This window comes from Labeo rohita, chromosome 1 (assembly GCF_022985175.1).
Source record: "Labeo rohita strain BAU-BD-2019 chromosome 1, IGBB_LRoh.1.0, whole genome shotgun sequence".
NCBI lineage: Eukaryota > Metazoa > Chordata > Actinopteri > Cypriniformes > Cyprinidae > Labeo > Labeo rohita.
Genome location: NC_066869.1, coordinates 25,443,032 through 25,464,980, shown reverse-complemented (window position 1 = coordinate 25,464,980; position 21,949 = coordinate 25,443,032). Strand labels below are relative to the sequence as shown.

Sequence of the window (21,949 nt, the reverse complement as noted above, 5' to 3'; positions counted from 1 at the left end):
AATTAAATAAAATAATAAATAAGTTAATAAACATGTATAGACAAAGTGAAAAAATGCCATGCTGTGTATATTTAATTTAAAAAAATAAATAAATATAATGTGTTGCATGCTACATGTATTAAATTTTATACATCATGACTTATTTCAATGTTTTTCACTACGAGCTAAGGTGAGTCATATACAATATATATTTATTTCTCTAAAAGCACTGTGCATGTCTTGTTACATATCTTATTAAATATTAATATCGTAAATTATAAATACAATGAATGTCACTTAGTATTATATTTTTTCATTAGTTTTCCATAACTAACCTTGACTAACATGTTGACGGTGTTTATAAGACTCGCTTCCAAAATAACAAACAGAAGTAGCCAAATTAGAGCTATACAGGGTTAATGACTTGAACGTACGAGCACATTTGCGTTTAAAGAACAAGCAAAGCCACAGTGCACCAGCTCAAACCGAAGCTAAGAAGCCCTCACCTCTTTACTCTGTGAGCTCATGTTGGTGTAAAGACTGCTGCTTCACAGTGCTGTCCCACACATCGGAAAGCATCGCCCGACTGCGAGGATGTTTTCATATTAATGCGCAGCACACGTGGTTTATAACCGCAATATCTAAAAGCTCAGGGCAGTGAGAAGTCGCCCAAGGAGGAAAGAGAAAGAATCCGTAAACCTTCAGTAGGTGGGACGCGCGCGAGGGTTTTAATAACGATTTCAAATTTCATCTCGAGCGCACTGCAACAGATAAAAACGTAGCGCTCGTCGTTGTTCAGCAATTATCGTACTCGGAAACGTTCCCCTTGTGTGTCTTCAACAAAGGAGAGGGGATTACCGAGCAACATATATGTCTCAACATGCAAATAACCCTCTACTGTAAGTCTTTTCATAGTATTGCTTAAGCGTGATGCGTCTCGCATGACTGATAATAAACGAGCTCATCTGCTTATTTTTTGTCTTAGCTCTACTAGCTGTTACAGAATTGTCTTAATTATTGATAATATGTGATTATTCTATAAAGCGTTCGGTTGTTTGCTTAATTACGTATGTCAGTTAAGAGACAGCTACCGTTGCTTTCGAGCCTGAGATTAATACGCGTAATAAGACGCTGTGTTGCTCCGCTTCATTTTGGAGTGTTTGTTTATATGACGCGGCGACTCCGTCTTCCTTGCAGGTGAAAGTTTGTCGTCTTCTACGAGGGGAGATACGGAGCTCGAGTCCACACACGGCAGACACGCGTCTATCTAGCGCTGGATTGTCTCTCATTCGCGTCTTCAAAATGAAGAGAAGGCAAAAGCGCGTTCTGCAGATGGCATTTCTATTCATGGTGGCTTTAATTTTTCTGCCAAACGTCGGCCTTTGGTCAATGTACAGAGAGAAGAGCCTTATGAAGTCGCATGAGCCAGGAGAGCAGGTGAGTACAAACCTTTGACAGCTATGTGACTCCAGCATTTATAGGTTAACTTACTGTCAATCAGATGTGGTGCATGCAGCCTAACCTAAGCAAATAACAAGCTTGGATAAGCTTCAGTACACATGGACTAATACTGTACAGAAAGATATGCAGATTTTCTGCATGCATTCTTGCAGAACTTTTATTTATTTTTATTTTTTTTCTAGCTATACTTACTTTCAAGTGATATATCATTTTGAAGTGCTGCAAGTCATGGAAGTGTTTGCTCTGCTGTACTAAATGGGTGGCAGACGATGTTGATGTTTGAATAAAAGTTATAAACTGTTGTAAAGAATAAATTCTCTATTCCATACACTATCAGTATTTATTCTTTCTTTATTTTATATATATATATATATATAAGGATTGGAAAATGTTTGACATTGTTGTCTCTGGCCATTTATATAGTGTTGGAAATGTTTATCATTCACAGTATCACTGTAATCAAAGTTGCTTATTACCCATATAGTGTTGGAAATGTTTATCATGCAAAGTACCACTGTAATCAAAGTTGCTAGTTACCCAACTGAGAGGTATTGTGCCCTGGGAAATGCAGCTTTTGACATCTCATCATCTTTAAATAACCCAACAGTACTCTGATTAAACTTTTAGAAAACAAAAATGCATCTTTATGTGCTTGTTCAGTTGTTAATGAATAGTTAACATAACATTATTGTGTGCTTGCCTCCCACAAGATTATGCATTTAGTAGCACTTAGGAAGTCAGCAGTTTTGCCTTGAGGGAAACATAAATCACCAGTCAAAAATGAAAGAACATTTTCTTGCAAGGCGTGCAGAAATGAAAAGGATGAAGCTCTATCTCATGCTAATATTGAATATTTATTGTTGATCTTCCGCTAATGCTCTCAGAGAGAAGGAGAGAACAATTCAACCTCCTGAATGTTTGATCTTCAAGAGATTCGGGATTATAGCATCATTTTCCTAGGTTGAATTCCTTAATCACGTTTAGCTCTCAGAGAACAACATGGATAAGCTCATTTACGTTGCAACTGGCTGCTGCTTGTGATGAGAGTGCAATCAGTGATTCTCTCAGCCAGATGTCATTGTGGCATATTTAGTCCCCTGAAAACATCTTGCATGTGGAAAATCGCTTGGGCTGGGTTGGCTGCGCTCACTTACGTACATCACAGCCGGATGACACTTCCTTCTTCTCAACATTACAGAACTAGCGTTCCCGTCTACTAAATTCCCTCTCTCCATGTCCGTATGTCTGCACCCCTCACCAGCTGCCGAGGGGTGCTGTTGGTTCGTTTGATTCCGCCCTTGGGTACCTGGTTGCTTTTGGTTTTTGCAACTGTGATGTAGTTCTTGCGCTCAAGGGGAAAATGCTGAGTCTGTTTATTGCGTCTTGTAATTGCTCCTCTCTCATTTGTTTTGCCGGGGTTGCATGACTTTAGCCTTGGGCGAGCACAACTGCACAAATCCAGTCTCTTCATTAAAGTCAAATCAGTGTGCAGGCAGCACGGTGTTGACAGGGCCAAAAATACCAGTGCACCTCATGCAGGGTGCTGTCCTTTCGCTCTCTGCTGACCTCCCTACTTGCGATTTCCTCAAAGAGGCATTGTCCAGGCAAAGCAGCCTCACTCGGCTCTTTGGGAATTATGTAGATGCTTTAATGCAGCCACTGTGACAGGTAGGTCTTCGCATGGAAGCTCACCAAAACATTCGGCAATGCCCGAGACAGCGGACTCAATATGTAGACTCTGTCGTCTGAATATTTAATGCCGTCTAACGAAGTAAATCGGGCAGACTATTGATTCCCCAGCAGTTTTTAAGAGAATATGATTAGTGGATTGAGGAACGAGGATGGGGAGTGTATCGCAGGGATGAGAGCAGTCTGGAATTAGACTCAATTCCCTCATGTCACATACTTTTGGACTCAAAAGGAGCTTGAGTTTACCAGCTCAATAGAAAGATCCCAGTGCCTGTTATTGTGCACCTGTCAGAGCGGGAGAGATAATTGACAGCAGAGATATTGTGTCAATAAGCCCCCAAGAATCCTGGTGAATAAGCCCGCCTTGTGTGTCCTCTTTTATTATCCGATAGCAATTACCCATGATTGAATCAGCCCTCGGATCCCAAAAATCCTCCCTCAGCGATGTTAAGCGAGGTTTAACAAAACAGCGACGGGAAGCGTAGACTTCTCGCACTGGGTCCCTTTCTTCTGGGAAGACGTGTGTTGAGTTCTGTCCCTCCTTCCCCGTCAAAATCTCGGCTTTCTGTCCTTTGGGAGACAATCATGTTGAATTAGCTGTGGCGGCCCACTCCTGGCGCGGGTAAACAGCATCTGTGTACTTCGGTGGGTGGCGCGCGCAGCACCAGTGCTACGAGATGGACGTGTGCTGATAAGCGTGTGTCAGGACTGATAACCTTCCCTCAGCTCCTAACAAGAGCCCACCGTTGAGCATGACATTGCCCAGGAGCATTATGAAGAGGCTGTCTATGCAATCCTATCTCGCCGCGCCACTGCTCTTCAGTGTGTTGACAACAACGGGGCGTGCGACTCTGTCACCGATAGCACGGTGGATAACGAGCGCTTCGCCGTTGTTAACTACCTGGGGTGGAAGCACAACGCAGGTGAAGGGCGAGATGACCTCAGAATCTTTAAGTTCTTAAGCCAACGTGTTTATGTCATTCTAGACGAAGGAATATTATTGTCGCTTTCCATTTGCCAGCAAAGTGACAAGGGAAAGAGAGATGTAGTAATTGCAATTACCCTCAGTGTCATACTAGAGAGATACATTATGGTAATGCACATGTCAAGCTGATGGTAAGAGCATGGGTGAAGAGTGCACCAGATGATTTGAACTGAATTGTGGTCTGGGAATGCTGAAAGATCACACAAATAGTATTGTAGAGAGGCTAGAATCACCAAAGGATGAACACTGTACAGTTCTCATCAGGAAGCATTATAAGCATTTCTTGATGAGAAGCACCATTCGGTGTGACATGAGGGCAAGGTTCATTTTGGAAATGGAATGGGTTTGATGATATACAAGTAAATGGCTACCATTTTGGCTAGAGAAAGAGCGGGTGTTTTTCTCCTCATAATTTCCATTTCGCTGAATATAAATTAAATTGGGCTGTCATGACAGAGGGGGTCTTAGTCAGCCAAGTGATCAGCACCAGGAGAGATGATGTAATTGAATATTCCACCTTGCAGCGATAGTGTCCGGTCTTCAAATCTCATAGAACATATATCCTTTCTCCACAATCCCATGGCATTCTGTTATCGAAAGTCATCAGCGTCACATTGTTTCCCTGTAATTGCATTCTTCCCAGAAAAAGGGTAAAGATAATTGGATTTCTTTGTGTACGAAGGCTAGTTTTTTCTTTGGTTTATGTAGAGTCGTGTTACTGTGTGCACAACGGTGTTGTAATATTCCAAACTCAAGTCCAAATCCAAGATCATATTTTTTAGAGGATTTAGACTTGGCCTAGACTTCAGTGACCTGGGCTTGTGTTTCCCAAAAGCATCATAAGCTTAAGTAGAACATAGATCCATTGCCATCAGTGGTCTCTACGATCAACTTATCTCACAATGCTTCTTAGAAACGCAGCCAAGGTCTCCACTTCTCATAAAAAAACGGATTTACTAATAGCTTGCGCCAGCACAAACTGTCTTTGGGCATTAAAATAGTTAAAATACTGTCAGGATTTACGCTGAAAAGGCGTGGACACAATTATTTTTGCGCCTGACTTTATTGAATATACATTTGTAGGATTTTCCCTTTCAGACACAACATTTATGGGAGGAGAGTATTAGAATGAATCACACAATGCAATGTACTGTTTGCGCTCATCAAATTACTGGCATATGCGCAATTTAACCGCCAAAAAAAGCACGTCTTAAACTAGTTCGCGCTCTAAACGACTGAAGTTGTTGCTAGGAGGAGGCATCACAGAGAACAGAGAGCGTATGGTAGAAGGAAGAGGATTTTTTCCACATGTATTAATTCATTTGGAATGCCAGAAGAACACATTACCCGAACATATCGTTTGCCAAACCATGTTGTTTTTAATTTGCTTCAGGAAATAAAAAATGACTTGGAACCCTCAACTAGGAGTCACGCAATACCAGGTCTATCAAAACTTCTTGCAACCCTTCATTTTTTGGCCTCCTGATGAGCATTGGCTCTGCTTATTTGTGACTATGCTCGGTATATTGCGTTGGTCGATATCTAAATGAGAAGTTGCATCTGTTTTATTTAATTTGCAAGTTGTCAGTAAATCACCCGCAGAAATTACCACACCCATCTGTGCTGTTTTGAAATAGCGTTCTCATGCAAATTTGCCTTGTTTAGTAAATCTGGCCCATGGTGTTGGACACAGACTTGAGATGGACTTTTTTTGCAATTTTTATATTTTATTATTATAGTGCAGTGTAGAGGAGACAGAAAGCGAAGTGGGAGAGAGAGATGGGTCCATTATTGGGAAAGGTCCTCCAGCTGGGATTCGAACATCGGGACACATGTAGCGCAATAGCGCTATATGACTTGAGATGGATTTAAGTCCCAATTCAGTCATGTCCAGAATTGAGTTCTACAACACTGATGCACAAACCCACCTTCCTTCACACACTCACTTTGGTTTCATGTTAAACATTCTGCTCTCCATCATTACCACCTGCAGATGCACTTGATGGCCCGTGCCCCTAATATGAACAGCGGTGTGACCCTCTCAAGAAAGAGACAATTTAAACTTGATTACTCTGATGTGCCTCATGAGGTGAGGATGGAGCAATGTCTCGGGCTGTTCACCGTGGCTCCCAAGAGTAATGCGCATTTCATATTGAGCGGTAGCCATATAGCAGAGCAGGGTAATATAAAACCACTTACTCTCAGGCTCACAAAACAAAGGGACATGGACCTTTCCAGTCTTGTGTGTTTGGCACCTCCATTAAGATAATAACACTATTACAAGAGATTGAAAGCCTCTCAAGAGCTCTTATTTTCTCTCTTGGTCTTTAGCCATGAGAGTGACGTGCAAACAGACACACACACACACACACACACACTCATGTTTATAATGGCCATGGCCATGCCCATGATTGCTGGGTGTATAATGATTAGAATGAATTAAACTAATGTACATTTCCGTAGTTTATGAATAAGTGTTTATCTGCTGTAAAATAGCCTTTTTTCATTGATAAAGTGAATCACATACTTGTTTCTATGTAATTATTTAGCACTGTCTAGCTGACATTGTGTTGAGGACTAGTGCACACATGTATTCAGACCTATTTATTATCTGTAGCTGCCTTCCAAAATCTACATATCTATTCATAATTACAATATGTAACACACAAACCTAAGTTACTTACATTATTATTAATAGAACATATAAAACCTTTAAAGCAGAAACTATAGCTCAAACTGATGAGGACAATGAGGCCTGTTTAAAAAAAAATAATAATAATAATAATGGTAATATTAAATTCTACGGTAACACTTTACAGTGTGGTTCCATTAGTTAATGTATTAACTAAGCTGAACAAACAACAATACATTTATTACAGTATTTATCAATCTTTGTTAATACTAGTTAATAAAAATACAGTCGTTCTTTGTTAGTTCATGTTAATTCACAATGCATTAGCTAATGTTAACAAACACAACTTGGCATCTTGATGATAGTAAGTGAGATTACAGGTAAACATAATAGCTATAAAATGTAATATGTATCATTATGTATGTCAGTGCTGTTATACATTATGTAAGTGTCTGTATGCAGCAGTGTGTTAATCTTCTCTTTATTTGTCCCGAGGTGATCTGAGAGCTCTTTGTGTTGAATTATGGCCGTTTGAACTGGCAGATTTCACTGACTCCTCCACCCGAGTGATTGTTATCTAAGGAAAGTGAGGTCTGTTATAGTTTATGGCTCCTCTCTGAGCGTGTGGAGATTTATGGCGTTGAAATCTGCCGTGTAAGGTGATATTTGTCATTGGCAAAAAAATACAGTAAAATTGGGCAGCCGGTTTAATGGTGTAGCCCAGGATGTTATCATCAGACCTGGGGGATAGTGGGTGATTATGCGAAATGTGTGGCTAATGCACAATTTAAAATCAGCTTTTGATAGTTTTTCCACCATCAGATGGTTTATTTGAGCCATATATTGGCTGACCAGAGAATAAATGTTTAAGACTTGCTGGCATGCATTGTAATTCGCCATAATTATGGGAAACTGTTGGAGAAGTTTTGATGAGTTACGGAAATTCAGAGCATAGTTACTCATTAATGCTTTGGCAGGAATATGTGGCACTTGGCTGCAGATCTTGTTTAATACAGAAAGCAGTCAGTTACATTTACAGATAGAAAATTAAAGAAGCTTTTCATGTCCTCAGTATGAAAGCGGGGCTCAAGGTTATGTCATTTTCCTTTTTTTTTTTTTTTTTGAATGATTTGTGTTCTTGCTGTTTATTCATCATCCAAACCCCATCCCCTCTCTCAAGGTTAAGGTGGAAAAGGTCATGTGAAGCAGTGCAGTTCTTCTATTGTTAGAAGCGATGATTTACAATCAATCTCATTTCTGTGTATTTAATCGACTTCCATGCTCTCTTGAGATTTCATTTTTGTGGAGTAATAATATCACTCCTATGTTTTCTCACCTCATAATAACATCGAGTTCAACTGATTCTGAACTGCAGTGTCTCACACATTTTTTTAATGATTCACTAAAGAATTGCTTGTTATTGTCTATTTGTCTTTGAGTGAAGGTTAAGTAAGGTTAGGACAGAATAAATATAATATAATATAATATAATATAATAAAATATAATACATCAGTGTTGATTGCAAGCTGGTATGATATTTTATGAAAAGTAGACTTGTGGGAAACGGATCAGTTTTTCTAAGAGTAATTGATATTTCCAGATCTTATTTCAACAGTGAGGCTATTTAAAAGTCATTTAGTGAACTCGAATGTTTTACCTTCTTTCCATTTCAAATGAACTTGATTAGTATCTTTTAATATTGCAAGAAATCCTCCAGGCTTGTTCGAGGGTCTCAAAAATACATTTTCGAATTCATTTATTCTCCTTTAAAAATGAACTATTTCTCCTCTCTCCCTTTGTCTTTCTCTCTTTCCCTTTAATTTATTGCACACGGACCAAAAAAAAGTCAGCTGGGCTCACTAACAAGAAAGACCTTGATGCTTATTAGGATATTTTTGAGTCATTTTGAAACATTATCCAATTTAATTAATGCCCCACAGAACATCTTTGATCTCTTAATGGGGAAAATAGGCTCTGACTATGATGAATGTTTGCTAGGTGTTGTCAGTGAATCTTTATTAGAGGCTGGAGGTGTCTTTCCATTATGCTAGATGCTGAATTCATCAGAAGGATGAACCCATGTTCGGCAGCCATACTGCACAGCCAGACAGATGATAGAACTAGCAAGGGAACAGCTTGAGACCAATCACACCACTGTAGGGAAAACTGAGACAGATATTAGTCTGTAAAGTTGGGAGCAACTTGCTGCCCACAGCGCCAATTTATCTTGAGGTAAGGCCAATGTATGTGCTGTAGAGGAATGGATGGGGGTGCTGAGGGAGGAGAGGTATACTGCAAGATGTGTGACAAAAGAGGAAAAGAGCAAACAGCTATTAGTGGCATCACCATCCTCAGAGAGTTGCACTGACCTGAGGTCTTATACATGTGTGCTTGTTTTTTCAGTGTGGGTAGTTTGTTTGTTCACTCCTACAAATGTACATAACTCAGATATACTCTATATTTATTTTACTTTATATGTGGTACCCTCGGTTTAATTTTTAATCATGTATGAACATGAAGATTGAGTTCCTCAACACATGATTAGCTATCAATATTATTTTAAGACTTAAAAAGTTCTAATTTGCCTTTCCACAAATTAAGGTCTTAAAAGGGTCTAATGTCAAAGCAGAAAGTCTTAAAGGAATAGTTCACCCCAAAATGAAAATTCTGTCATTAATTACTCACTCTCATGTCATTCCAAACCTCTAATACCTTCCTTCACATTAAGATATTTTTTGACAAAATCTGAGAGCTTTCTGACCCTGTGCTTAGATAGCAAGGGAAATACCACGGTCAAGGCACAGAAACGTAGAACATCGTTAAAAAAAGTCCATGTGACATCAGTGGTTCAACTGTAGAAGACTGACGCGTAAGAGAAGAAATAAGCAAAAATAGTAAAGTCGTTAATTTTGTTTTCTTTTTTGTTTCACCTTTTGTGAAACAGAAAGGTTCTTCAGATGTTCAAGGTTATTTATAGAACCATTTAGAGAAAAAGGGTTGTTCTATGGCATTGTGAAGTACCTCTATTTTTAAGAGTGTACTGTAACTAAAAAACAAACTACTGTTTTGTATATATTGTTTTGTTTTCTAATATAAATATCTGAAGGTCAAAGCCGAGACGTCCAATTTTGGTGTCTGCATCAAATTAAATGTACAAATAACATATTAAATGCAAGTAAAGTGTCTACTTTGATGTTTCAAATAACTTTTGTGAGAATAAAATGTCAAAATATGGGTGAAACAATCTCATCCATCCTCATTCAGTGTAACAGGTCACAATGAGTATTACAATGTACTTATTCTGATCTGTACTTATAAAAATATATCAAAGAAAAAAATGATCATACTAATATGTATTATATTTTAAATGATTAAAAACGTCTCACTGACAAATGGGTAAAACCTAGTGGTTTGAATGATAGTGTCGAAGATCGGTAGAGATTTGAAATTGCAGTTAATTAGTTTTTAGGGGCTGCAAAGTGCTCCTCAAATAGAAAAATGAGTTGTTAAATGTCATTGAATGATTCTGGTTCTAAATGTGGCTGACACGATGTATTGTTATATAGTTAAACTGAATGACATTTAAGTGAGTGTCTTCTGTAAATCATGGTAAAAATGATGATAGTGTTTGAGGAAAAAATAAAATTAAGCAGGGGACGTGTACATGGGGTAAATGTATCAAGTAAATGCATCCTGATTTAAGAACATTTAGACATTTGCACTGGAAAAGAAGAAGAGAATACTGAGGAAGAGCTTTACTTTTTTGGCAGTGTGTAATCAGAAATACGGTATTTTGTTAAATTGAAAAGTAATGATGATCTGTTGGAAGTTGTATTTTCAAACTTGGAAGCATTGCTAATACAAGACATTTACATTTAGATGATAAATTAATGCATTGTGTTCCCTTCAATTTATTCCTTAAATTTTCTTTACTTGGTCGTTTAAAAAGTCTTACGTTTACCTTCGTAGCAATTGCAGAAACCCTCTTTTATAATGGTTTGTTCAGTATTGATTTAAATAACCTCCAGGAGAAATTCCATCAAGAACTTCCAATCATGTTTAAAGATCTTTTTTTCATATTTCATATTTTTCAAGGTCATATTTCAACTTCAGTGAGTAATGGCTTAAATTTTATTTATATCACATGACCTTGAAATAGAGGTTGTATGAACTGCTTTTTTTATTGATTGATTTGATTGGTTCATTCATTTTTTGTTTCTGAATGTGAAACGTGGTTCGCTAGAAATGTCATCGTCACATAACAGCATATGGGTTTGGAATGCCATGAGTATGAGGGAATAATGGAAGAGTTTTCCAAATTTTGCCTCGTTTTATAATAAACGACCCAGGTGCATCAGTGTTATTTTAAGGCAAAAGTAATATTCCTAACTATTTCTTTTTCTGCTCACAAAACCAGGAAAGTTTTGCTATTTACTATTCAATCTAATCTTGAAGGTTGAAGTCTACCCTCACATTATTTCCTGGTGAATGTTCCATTTTCATTCTAAAGTACAGAACACCACAATACGTCAAATGCATTGCCTATGCCATTTTAAGTCACACTTGTTTTATCTTAGTTTGCTGTTAACAGTCTGACTATCTGGTATCGTTGTCGGGTGTTCTGCTGCTGCTGCGACTGCATAACTGTCTTGAAGCTGCATGCAGCACCAGCAATTGATCCTTTTGAAAACATGGCTTTGTGTTTCTCAAATTACACTTCAGCTCTCTATCGATCGGAATGCCGGCTGCAGCCTTCGCGTCGCGTAGTGTTGTTATTAAGCTAATTTATCCTTGAAATCACCGAGTAGAAAGTTGAATTAAGTGTGCCGTACAGTTAAATCACCTTTGCTGTACTCAATAGCTTATACATAAATATTTAGCCACAGAATCCCTGCGCAGGTCTACATCTGCCGTGTTGCCAACTGTTCATTATGTAGAAATAAAGCACAGCAGACACATGCATCAAAGCCCTCGTTGACACCTGGCTGTTCTCACAAGCTCTCCGGGTCATTAGAAGACAAGCTCCCCTCTCCTCAGGCTGCTGCTCCTTTGCTTTCCTGTTATTTATGACATCACGTGAACTCATAAAGTCCATCCTAATTACACTTCACTCTTAAGATTAATGGCCGATCTCAGCCAGATGCATCTGCCAAGTTTACCTTTTTCTCACACGACTGATGGATGTTTCCGTGGCTCCTCGAGATTCCCTGCAGCCGCTGGACGGAGGTTTATTAGTCAAAGAATTGGAGCGGGTGCAAACACCCTCATTCGGTCTTCACGACACGTCTGGACCTACTTGAAAACAATTTCTTGGCTGAAGCCGAAGTGATTTGTCTCACCTTTTTGTCCCGAATTAATTTCCTTTTACTCTTTTCTCCCGTGATGATCGTTGTCTGTTTCTGTGCCGCTTCAAAGTACTAGCTGTTGCCTTTCTTTTAACTCTGCGCTCAGAGGACATTTCTCCTGCCTTTCATGCCACTGCTAATGTAGGATCATTACTATAAAGAGAGATTTCAATGGCCCTCACCTTAAAGGTTACATCTAAAGGGGGCTGTTAAACCCTGCATGGGTGAAAAACTTGATGACACTTTGAGTGAGTCCGATCTCTCTATCTTAAAGCACTAATGGTGACATGAACTGATAATTACTTGATGAAAGTCTTTAATGTTCTCCTGATGTAACCTCTCAGTCCATGTATTGCTTCAGAATTGCAGGTCTTTTCTTTCCCGCTTCACTTTCAGTCATTGTACATTGTGGTTTTTGCTTTGATGTTGCAGCTTTATTGATATAAATCTTTGTTGTTGCTCTCAGTTCAGCTCCAAGCTAATATGGAATACAACTTTTCTGGCCCTTATGTTTTATCCTTGTCTGTAAAATCATTGGATTGTGACCTAATGAATAGAGACTATGAATAATAAATAAAGGGCGATAAAAAACAGATTTACAAAGCTGCACACTACTCTTGATCGGAGAAGAAAGATTTTAGATGTTCATCAAGTTTGTAGTTTTAGATGGATGGTTTTGTATCTCAAAGGCGTTGGCTGGTGCAGGACCACCCTGAAGTTTTACTTTCTGATCACGGTTGTTTTTGAGTTGAGCTTGAGCTCTAAGTGCGATGTGATGCAGGTCTTCATGCGTAATGTGTGTTTCCAAATCACTGTTTTTTTAACATTTGAAAGGTTAAATTATTAATGTATTAATAGCATCTAAAATGTGAGCAGCAATTTTTGAGATGTGCAAATGTTTATCTTTTTTTTTTTTTTTTTTTTTTTAATCAAATGTTGAATTCATGCTATTTTTATTTTGTGGTATTTAATGGGATTAATTAAATGTGTTCAATGGCATCACATTTATTAATTTTTGTTCCTGATTTGACATTTTAACTTTTATTGTTTCATTATATTCAACTTGTTTTGAAGAATTCAAATGTCAGGCCTGACATTAAAAAAAATCTAATTTAAAAATGTAATTAAAAAAAAATCTATTTATTTGTTTTTATTTAGTACTTTTTTTTTCTTTGCCTGTTCTGAGTTTTATTTTGTTGTATTTAGGTTTTGGGTAGGAGTGTGGTTATGAGCTCAAAATATCTAATAATAAAATGGAACTGTAATACTTTATAATACTTTTTTATATTTATCTATATAGTCCATATTCTGTATAAATAATTATAATAATAACAATAATCTGTAAATAATAACTGTAAATAATATTTTTTTTTCTAAAGTTTTGCATATGTGATCCCGGACCACAAAACCAGTCTTAAGTAGCAAGGGTATATTTGTAGCAATAGTCAAAAAAAAACAAACAAACAAACAAACAAAAAAAATGTATCGAAATCAAAATGATCGATTTTTCTTTTTTGCCAAAAATTGTTTGGATATTAAGTAAAGACCATGTTCCATGAAGATATTTTGTAAATTTTCTACTGTAAATATATCAAAGCTTAATTTTAATTAGTAATATGCATTGCTAAGTACTTCATTTGGACAACTTTAAAGGCGATTTTCTCAATATTTTGAGTTTTTTCCACCCTCAGATTCCAGATTTTCAAATAGTTGTAGCTCGGCCAAGTGTTTATAAAGCATATATTAATGCGTTATTCTGTGTGACCATATTTTAGATCCCTTAATTCCCGCTGTTCCAGCGGATGAACTATTGTGTGAGCTATCCCTTTAACAGCTACTGTACCTTACAAACTATAAATAAGTAACAAATAGTAGTTTATTGAGTCAAGATTTATAGTTAATAGCTAGTTAACAGTGAGAACTGATATTCAAACTAAAGTGTGACTGTAGTATGATATTTGTACTTAAAATAGCAAAGTAGTCCTCAGATATTACGTTCATTATCTACAGCAGCATCACAGAGATATTACATTGTGAAGAAAGCTGCTTATTAATCAAACTGCATGCATGCGGGAGTAAAGTGCATGCCAATTACATGCAAATAAACATGATGAAAATAAAAATGAATGGATTTCTGCTTTTCATGTAAATGAGTCATAATAATCAGACATTAATTCAATCTTGAACCAAGAATAAATCAATCTTGATTACTCTATTATAACATAAAAAAGCTATTTTAATATACCTCTCTATATGTCTATAGAGAAAAAGATTTTTTGGCCAGTTGGTGTGCTGTATTTATGGCATCTACCAGTAGGGGCTAGTGGGACCATGCTAAAAGCCAATGCATGTTTTCACCCCACAAGAGATTTGTTGTTCTTGTCAGATTCATTCAGATGAACATTTGCCCCATAAACATGAGATTAGCCTATATACATTTTGGTCATATTTGCACAGTATCATCTAACTGTACGTCGTGGGAGTTGACAGCAGGGTACAGTGAGTGCAGTTTGCCCGTGATGGGCACTGATGGAGGTGGACAACGTCCCCTCAAAGCTTTTCCATCTTGATCTATGGCAACATTGGTATCTATCTACACTGATCAAACTGTATCATCACCGTAAAGCTTCTGATGCCTGATGGTTTCTTGTTTAATCTCATGAACACTCCTGTCCATGAGATCTTAAATCTAAAAACATAATAAAGTCAAACCATGACAGGCTTATCATCATGCTTCCAAAAAACAAATCAGGACAAATACAGCAGTGATGCGTTCCTGTCATCCCTTCCTCAAATCAGCTTGACACCACCAGCACTCGATGCGATCCTCTCTGCCGAGTCTGACAGCCACTTTGTGACTGATTTGTTTACATGTGTTATTGTTTCTCTTCTTCTCTGTGATGTTATTTGTGTTGCTTTGTGTTCTCCAAATTTCCAGGCAGTCTCTGTAAGTGAAACCACGGCAGACCGCTGTCATCTCCCTGATGTCTCATGTCAGATGACAGATGATCAGTTACAGCAAGCTTGCGTGGGCTTAAACACAGGAACTTTTGTGGTTGGTTAAGAGACGTTGGACCCCTAATGAGTACCACTGCTGTGTGTGTGTGTTTGTTTCACTTGACTAACTGGTGCGGCACATCTCAAGCATACAGTCGGCTTGATGTTACACCGAGCATGAACGCCTTTACTGAATCCTCTCATGAATAAGATGTTTTAGGTAAGGTACTTTTCTTATTTCGTCTTTGAGAAGTTTTGCGCCCTGAATAAGGCATTTACAGGAGAAGTTGTTCATAACTTCAGTTCTGCCTCCCGTCACATGTCTCTTGTTCCTGTGCCCAGATTCACAAAGCAAGAACCCGAAATTGTGCGGCTGACAATCAGAGACCCAGAGCTGCGCACCTCCTTAGAAGCGCACATCACTGGGAATGACAATCGAGGTAGATTTTGCAGAAAAGCCTCATTTGGCTGCTCCTTTGTGAGCCTCGAGATTCCAATCACTGACATTCAAAGATGAGATTGGCACAGCTGTCTCTTTGTGGTGACACAGCCCTCTGTGTGTCGCCGGATGATTGACAGCTCCCCAGCTCTGTTGTCTCCAGGTCTGCAGAGAATCGCCCAGCACCAGAAGTCAAACTAGAAACTGTACCCACTTTTTAGGGTGTTGAATTATACAACAAGCCTATACTGAACATCAAGGCAATGTTGTGGTTTTAATAATTAATTTTTTCTCAGGAAAACTAAACAAAATGCAGCCTCTCTTTGTTTCGTAATTCTGCCGGCTCTCGCCAGCATTTCAAAGCAACAGGACTGTGCCTGGAGTATATCACAGGGCAAATCTGTGATTGAGGTCATGATCAGGACACCAAAATGTCAGTAGTTAAAGTTTCCAGTGAAATTTCAGACTTTTCTATATCACAGAAAAAACACATTTTCTTATTTAACCCTTAAATGCATACCTCAGGTCTTTAGCAAACCGGGACGTGATTTACTGCCCTCTCCCCCCTTCATTTTTTAAAGTTTGACATCAGTCTTCTTAGTATTCTTTAATCTATTAATTATTAACAATAAAACCAGAACAAAATAATAAAAGAATGTCTGTTTTCTGATTATTTTTTGTAAAAAGTGTATAGGGTCGCTAGAGACCCGAGGTGTAAGTATATTTTTTGTGTGCAAAAATATGTAAATATTTGATGACTAAATACATGCAATTCACCTTTAGTCCTGTATGACAGACTAAATGACTAAAATGACGTAATGTATTACTCGTAATTGTTGCAAACATAAAACAAAAGAATATCAACAGCAAAATTTGGTTTGAATGGTTTTACTGCAAAGCAGTTACTGTATGCAATAAAATCTAAATGTCACTGTCATTTGATGGTGGATGTGGTGAAAGTCATTGAAAAAGATAGTTTTACAAATATGAGCCAGATGCTGAATGTACTGTGGAAGTGCGCTCTGATGATAACGAAAATCATCTACTCAATTTGTACTCTTCTAAGTTTTAAAAGGTAACTAAATATGCTTTATTTTATTCTCCTGTAATTGTTCTCAAAATATGAAGAGATATGTAGGTCCGGGTCGCTAAAGACCCGAATATGTAAAAGTGATTGGCGAAACAGTCATGCATTTAAGGGTTAAATGTGTAATAATAATAGTAACAATTTACAGTAAGGTTCTGTTTGTTAATGCTAATTTACACATATACTAATACGTTTTAACATTTGAAGTTGAATAAATCAACATTTTATTATGAACAAAAATGAATCAACAATTAATATTTTATTTTATTTTAAAAAAAGATACCCAGTACAGTAACCAATGTTAACAAATGTTAAATAGTTATTTCACCCAGAAATGAAAATTCTGTCATTAATTACTCACCCTCATGTCGTTCCAAACCCATATGACCTTGCAAACAGCTTGATTGACAGGCGATCTGACCAATCATAAGGCCGAATCCGCTATTCTGTCCGACAAACAAATAAGACAGGAGCGTAGATTAACCTTGGAGGACGTAAACTTGAAAAATTTCTGTTTCCACAGTTGAAATAAAGCACGAAAAAAACATGAATGAACATTAGAGCGTATTTTAAATAAAGAAGAAAAGACGATCGTTTCACGTGTTAATTGATCTTATAAGGCAATACAGTCATATGTCACAACACATTAAAGAGCCACAAAACGGTATTTATTGTTTAAATTTCCTAAAAAATTACATTTTAAAGCTGAGACCTTGATTCATGCTAGAAGTAACCTGCCCTGTATTGTCTTTCGGTGTGTTGTCAGTTTCCTCTTTGCTGTGCGATGTATGTTTCACTGCGTGATAACATGATGAGAGCGGCATGATGAGAACATGATGAGATTTAGCGGTTTTGAATTTGATTGTGCGGGTAAACATTTTCTTGGACGGGTGGACAAAATTTGGACTGGTTTGCGGTTAGTTTGGCAGTTTTCAAACATCTAAATTGTATAGGCGAATTGGTTAACAAACAAACCCAAGTGTGCATGTACTGCATTCAACCAGATATCACGATGTTACTAAACACATACACACTGCAAAGAGAACTGGTGCTGATGTTGACTTCAACAGCCGCACTTATAGCCAATCACTAGGGATTAGCAGACAGACGTGATTATTCAGGAGTGACAATGGATCAGATTTTAAATGTATAACTGAACTATGATATTTAAATGAATAACTGTATATTCAAATGATCACAATGCCTATATAAGTTACATTGTAAGGAGTGGAAGAGTGACTCAACTCTCAAAATGTGGATTACCCCTGTGGAGGGAGATAACACAACAAAGCTCTAATATGACTGCAACTCTGAAATTTAGAGAATAAATTAACTAAATATCTGGGTCTATACGATCCTGTCTTATATCTTTTAAACAGTAACTATATATTTAAAAGCTGCTGGATTTGATTAGTTTTGACTGTGCAAAGTTCTGTATTATGTTACAAAATATGTACCTAACAAAATACTTCCTCTAGTACTGTGTGAAGTTAAAGTACACATGAAGGTAAGAACATTATTGTTTCTGTTTTTTATTGTCAGATTATCGTACAGTATGTATTAATGAATGACAGGGTGTGTGCATGAACAAGCGTGAAATACCTGCTAATTATGTTGCTTTTCCCGGTCACTTATATTGGGCACTTTATCCATTTAAATTGGCTTATCTGACTTTTGACATTGAAAATTTGATGTATTTGCAATGATTTGATTCGTTTACCTGGGAAATGTATCTAAATTTATATGATTTTGTCATCATTATTTTGTTAAAAATGGTCTTTATCAATCTTAAATGACATGGTAATAACATTCTATCTCATTAGTGACAGGTTTTTTTTTGATAGAGTGGAAAGGTTTTTGTGAGGCTTTTCAGCTGGAAATCGTCCATCCAATCTGGCAACACTGGGCATTGTTTGTCGAACATTGCAACAGTAACTAGTGGTGGTCCGATCAGGATTTTTGAGGCCGATCACCGTTTGCCGATCACAGGAAGCAGTATCTGCCGATCCGATCACCGATACCGATCTTTATAAAGCCTCTTTATAAAGCCTCCTATTAATCATGTAGAATTATTTATAGAGATACTCCAGTCAGGATTTTTAGACACTTATTCATTTTTTTTTTTGAGAGAGAGAGCGGAGTTTTTTAATTTGAGGGGTGGAGGGCAGCATTTTTTTTAGACCTTTTTAAATGTATATATTTATCTCACATAAATGTTTGATCATGCAGTGCATTTTTGTTTTTAGAATTTTGCAATTATTGCACAATAGCTTACACACATAGCCAGGTTTGATTTCCACAAACACATGTCAGTAAGTAAGGAGAGCGGGTTTTTGTGAAGGGTCAATTAAGATATTTTTGATGAAATCCGAGAGCTGCATCCAACCCTGCACAAACCACAAAGCAGCTACCACGTTCAAGGCCCAGAAAGGTAGTAAAGACATCGTAAAAATAGTCAGTGTAACATCAGTGGTTCAACCGTAATTTGATGAAGCTACAAGAATACTTTTTTTTGTGTGCAAACAAAACAAAAATAACAGCTTTATATCTTTGACACACGTTCACGAGAGTACACAGGAGTATAACATTATATAACATTACAGTTGAACCACTGATGTCACATGGACTATTTTAACAATGTCCTTACTAACTTTCTGGGCCTTGGTACATGGTAGTTGTGTTACTATCTATGCAGTGTCAGTAAACTCTTGGATTTCATCAAAAATATCTTAATTTGTGTTCTGAAGATAAACAGAGGTCTCACAGGTTTAGAATGACATGAGGGTGAGTAATTAATAACAACATTTTCATCTTTGGGTGAACTAACCATTTAATATGATCAACATAATAAAGTGGCAGATATATTGGCTGAATTTGCACTGCAAGGTCTAATGCACAGACCTGATGTTTTGACACAAATCAGATTTTTAGTTCTGCTTGTCAGACTTCATTTAAAGGGATAGTTGACCCGAAAAGGAAACTTCTGTCATTATTTACTCCCATCTGTGAACCCATCTGTATGACTTTCTTTTTTTTTCTGTGGAACATAATGGCAATCAAACTATCAATATTCAAAATATCTTCTTTTGTCTTCCACAGAAAAAACCCAAATTGTTGTATAGGTTTTTAACAACATGAGGTTAAGTCATCACAGATTTTTCATTTTTGGTAATTATTCCTTTAAGACAGGTGTGCTCAACCCTGTTTTCCGGAGATCTACCTTCCTGCAGAGTTCAGCTCCTACCCTGATTAAACACATCTGAACCAACTAATAGACCCTTTTCACAAGCCTGTGATGACACGTTTCAATGGTCATCATCATCATAAATCCTTTAAAGTTTTTTATATTTCGATTTTTAAATATATGTATGTACATTTATAACACTATACACACATAATACTATGTATTATATCACCTTTTCATCAAGTTACAAAAAAACTAGTTAACGCTATGTGAGGGTGTTTCTAATTCCGCATCTATGGGAGAGATGGTAAATTTGACATTTTTCTCTCTTCTGACTGCCGGTATCAGTCTAGCTCAATATTTTTCCTTTGATTGAAAGTCACGAAAACACTATCGTGTACATTTTCTTTTGCTATTTGAGCAAATGGGAATGCAAAAAATATATTTGTGGTACTCTCCCATTCACTGCTCTCGGATTTTACCCAACTATGACGACTTCTGCTATGAGAAACCCGGAAATGTGAGAAAGGTCCATTAGGATCTGAAGGAGCACTTGATAATTACAGACAGGTGTGTTTGATCAGGGTTGGAACTAAACTCTGCAGGAACAGGGTTGCGCACCCCTGCCTTAAGACAAACTTTGCCAAGATAGAAATTTTTACTGAAAAATACAATCAGTCATTCATGTGTTCTGCCGCATATTCTTAGCACCAACTTGGCTGGAAAAATACCAGTGATTTTAACATCTTGCTCTGTAATAAGATGCCTGTTACCGGGGAAGATGTAATGCAAAGCAGACTCTCAAATGATGTGCATTTGTTGATGTCACTAAATTCTCTTATATTTGCATGTTTGTGTTGCTCTCTTATGGATGACTCCCCCAGAAGCTATATTAATATAGACACAGCACCCGTGTTTATCTTTCCTGCACAGGGTTTAGAAATGTAATTATGGCTCAGGCGGTGACATTTTTGTCATTTCGCCTCTGAGTGGCTGATAGCATAATGAACAAGCTAAGATTATCTTGAGGCTTTTCACCAAATCTGCAGGCCCAGTGTAAACAATGTACGTTTTCATATAAACTTGAATATGTTGAGCAAATGCACTAGAGTTCTAAAATCTGGAGTTTCTTGTTATATAATGTAATAAACAGTAACCTGGATCTCTCAGTAGAACAGCATATGACAGTATTAACCTCGCCTCGAACATCATAAAAGGATTTAAACCTTACATAACATTGTGGAGATTATCTGGTTATGGTTTATTAAGGAACAAATGCACATTTCCAGCACTGAAATGACATGCTTGGACAATGATATAATGGGAATCCTTTGAATCACAGTATACACTTGAGTTGGCCCCATTACATGTGGATAGTAATTGTAAGAAAAACATCTGTGTTAGGATTGGCATCTGTTATTTTACAGAAGGAAAAAAACAAAAACAAACAAGCAAAAAGAAAACTAGCACACCTAAAAATCAAAATGGTCATAATTTACTCACAGTCATGTCGATCCAAACCAGCATGAGGTTCTTTTGAGGAACTATGCCTTTTTGTGTTTACATTATACATATACATTTTTACTAAAAATACATTCAGTCATTCACAAGTTGACACATTCACATGTGTTATGCAAGGAACAAGTGCTCTTCAGATGCAAATACATTATACATATAAATGTTTGAAAGCAAGCAGTTTTCAGTTAGATAGCCTTCAAGTGGCATATTTAATTGGTAGCCAGTAGTGCCAGTACTGTAAAAAGATTTTTTCCTTATGGTTTTTTCTTATGGTCATAAAAAGGGATAGTTCACTTAAAGTTCACAAAATTAAAACAGTTTTTTTTTTTTTTTTTTTTTTTTTTTTTTTTTTAACTCTGTGTAGTTGACCTGAAAATTAAAATTGTCATAATTTACTCACCTTCATGTCAGTTTAAACCTGTATGACTTACTTTTTTCTATGAGTCTTTTGAGAAATTTTGAGAAAAAGTTTTTTTTTTTTTTTTTTTTTGGTTACCTTCCTTTGGGTTCCTCCATTCACTTTTGAACGACATGATGACAGAGTTTTTGGTTTTGGGTGAACAATGCCTTTACATTAATATGAGACATTTTACTAAAAATACATTCAGTCATTCATGTTTTGCTGATTTCACA

At 37.1% G+C, this 21,949-nt stretch overlaps 1 protein-coding gene across 1 annotated transcript in view; it reads left to right on the top strand.

The window, feature by feature from the left end:
* The first annotated feature begins 476 nt into the window (after positions 1 to 476).
* The window catches only part of galntl6 (polypeptide N-acetylgalactosaminyltransferase like 6), a 211,814-nt gene continuing 190,341 nt past the window's right edge, over positions 477 to 21,949 (top strand). Inside the window, exons 1-2 of the mRNA XM_051116816.1 lie at positions 477 to 878; positions 1,177 to 1,416. Coding sequence (XP_050972773.1) covers positions 1,282 to 1,416 — 135 coding nt within the window. The 5' untranslated portion in view covers positions 477 to 878; positions 1,177 to 1,281. The remainder of the gene's footprint in view (positions 879 to 1,176; positions 1,417 to 21,949) is intronic.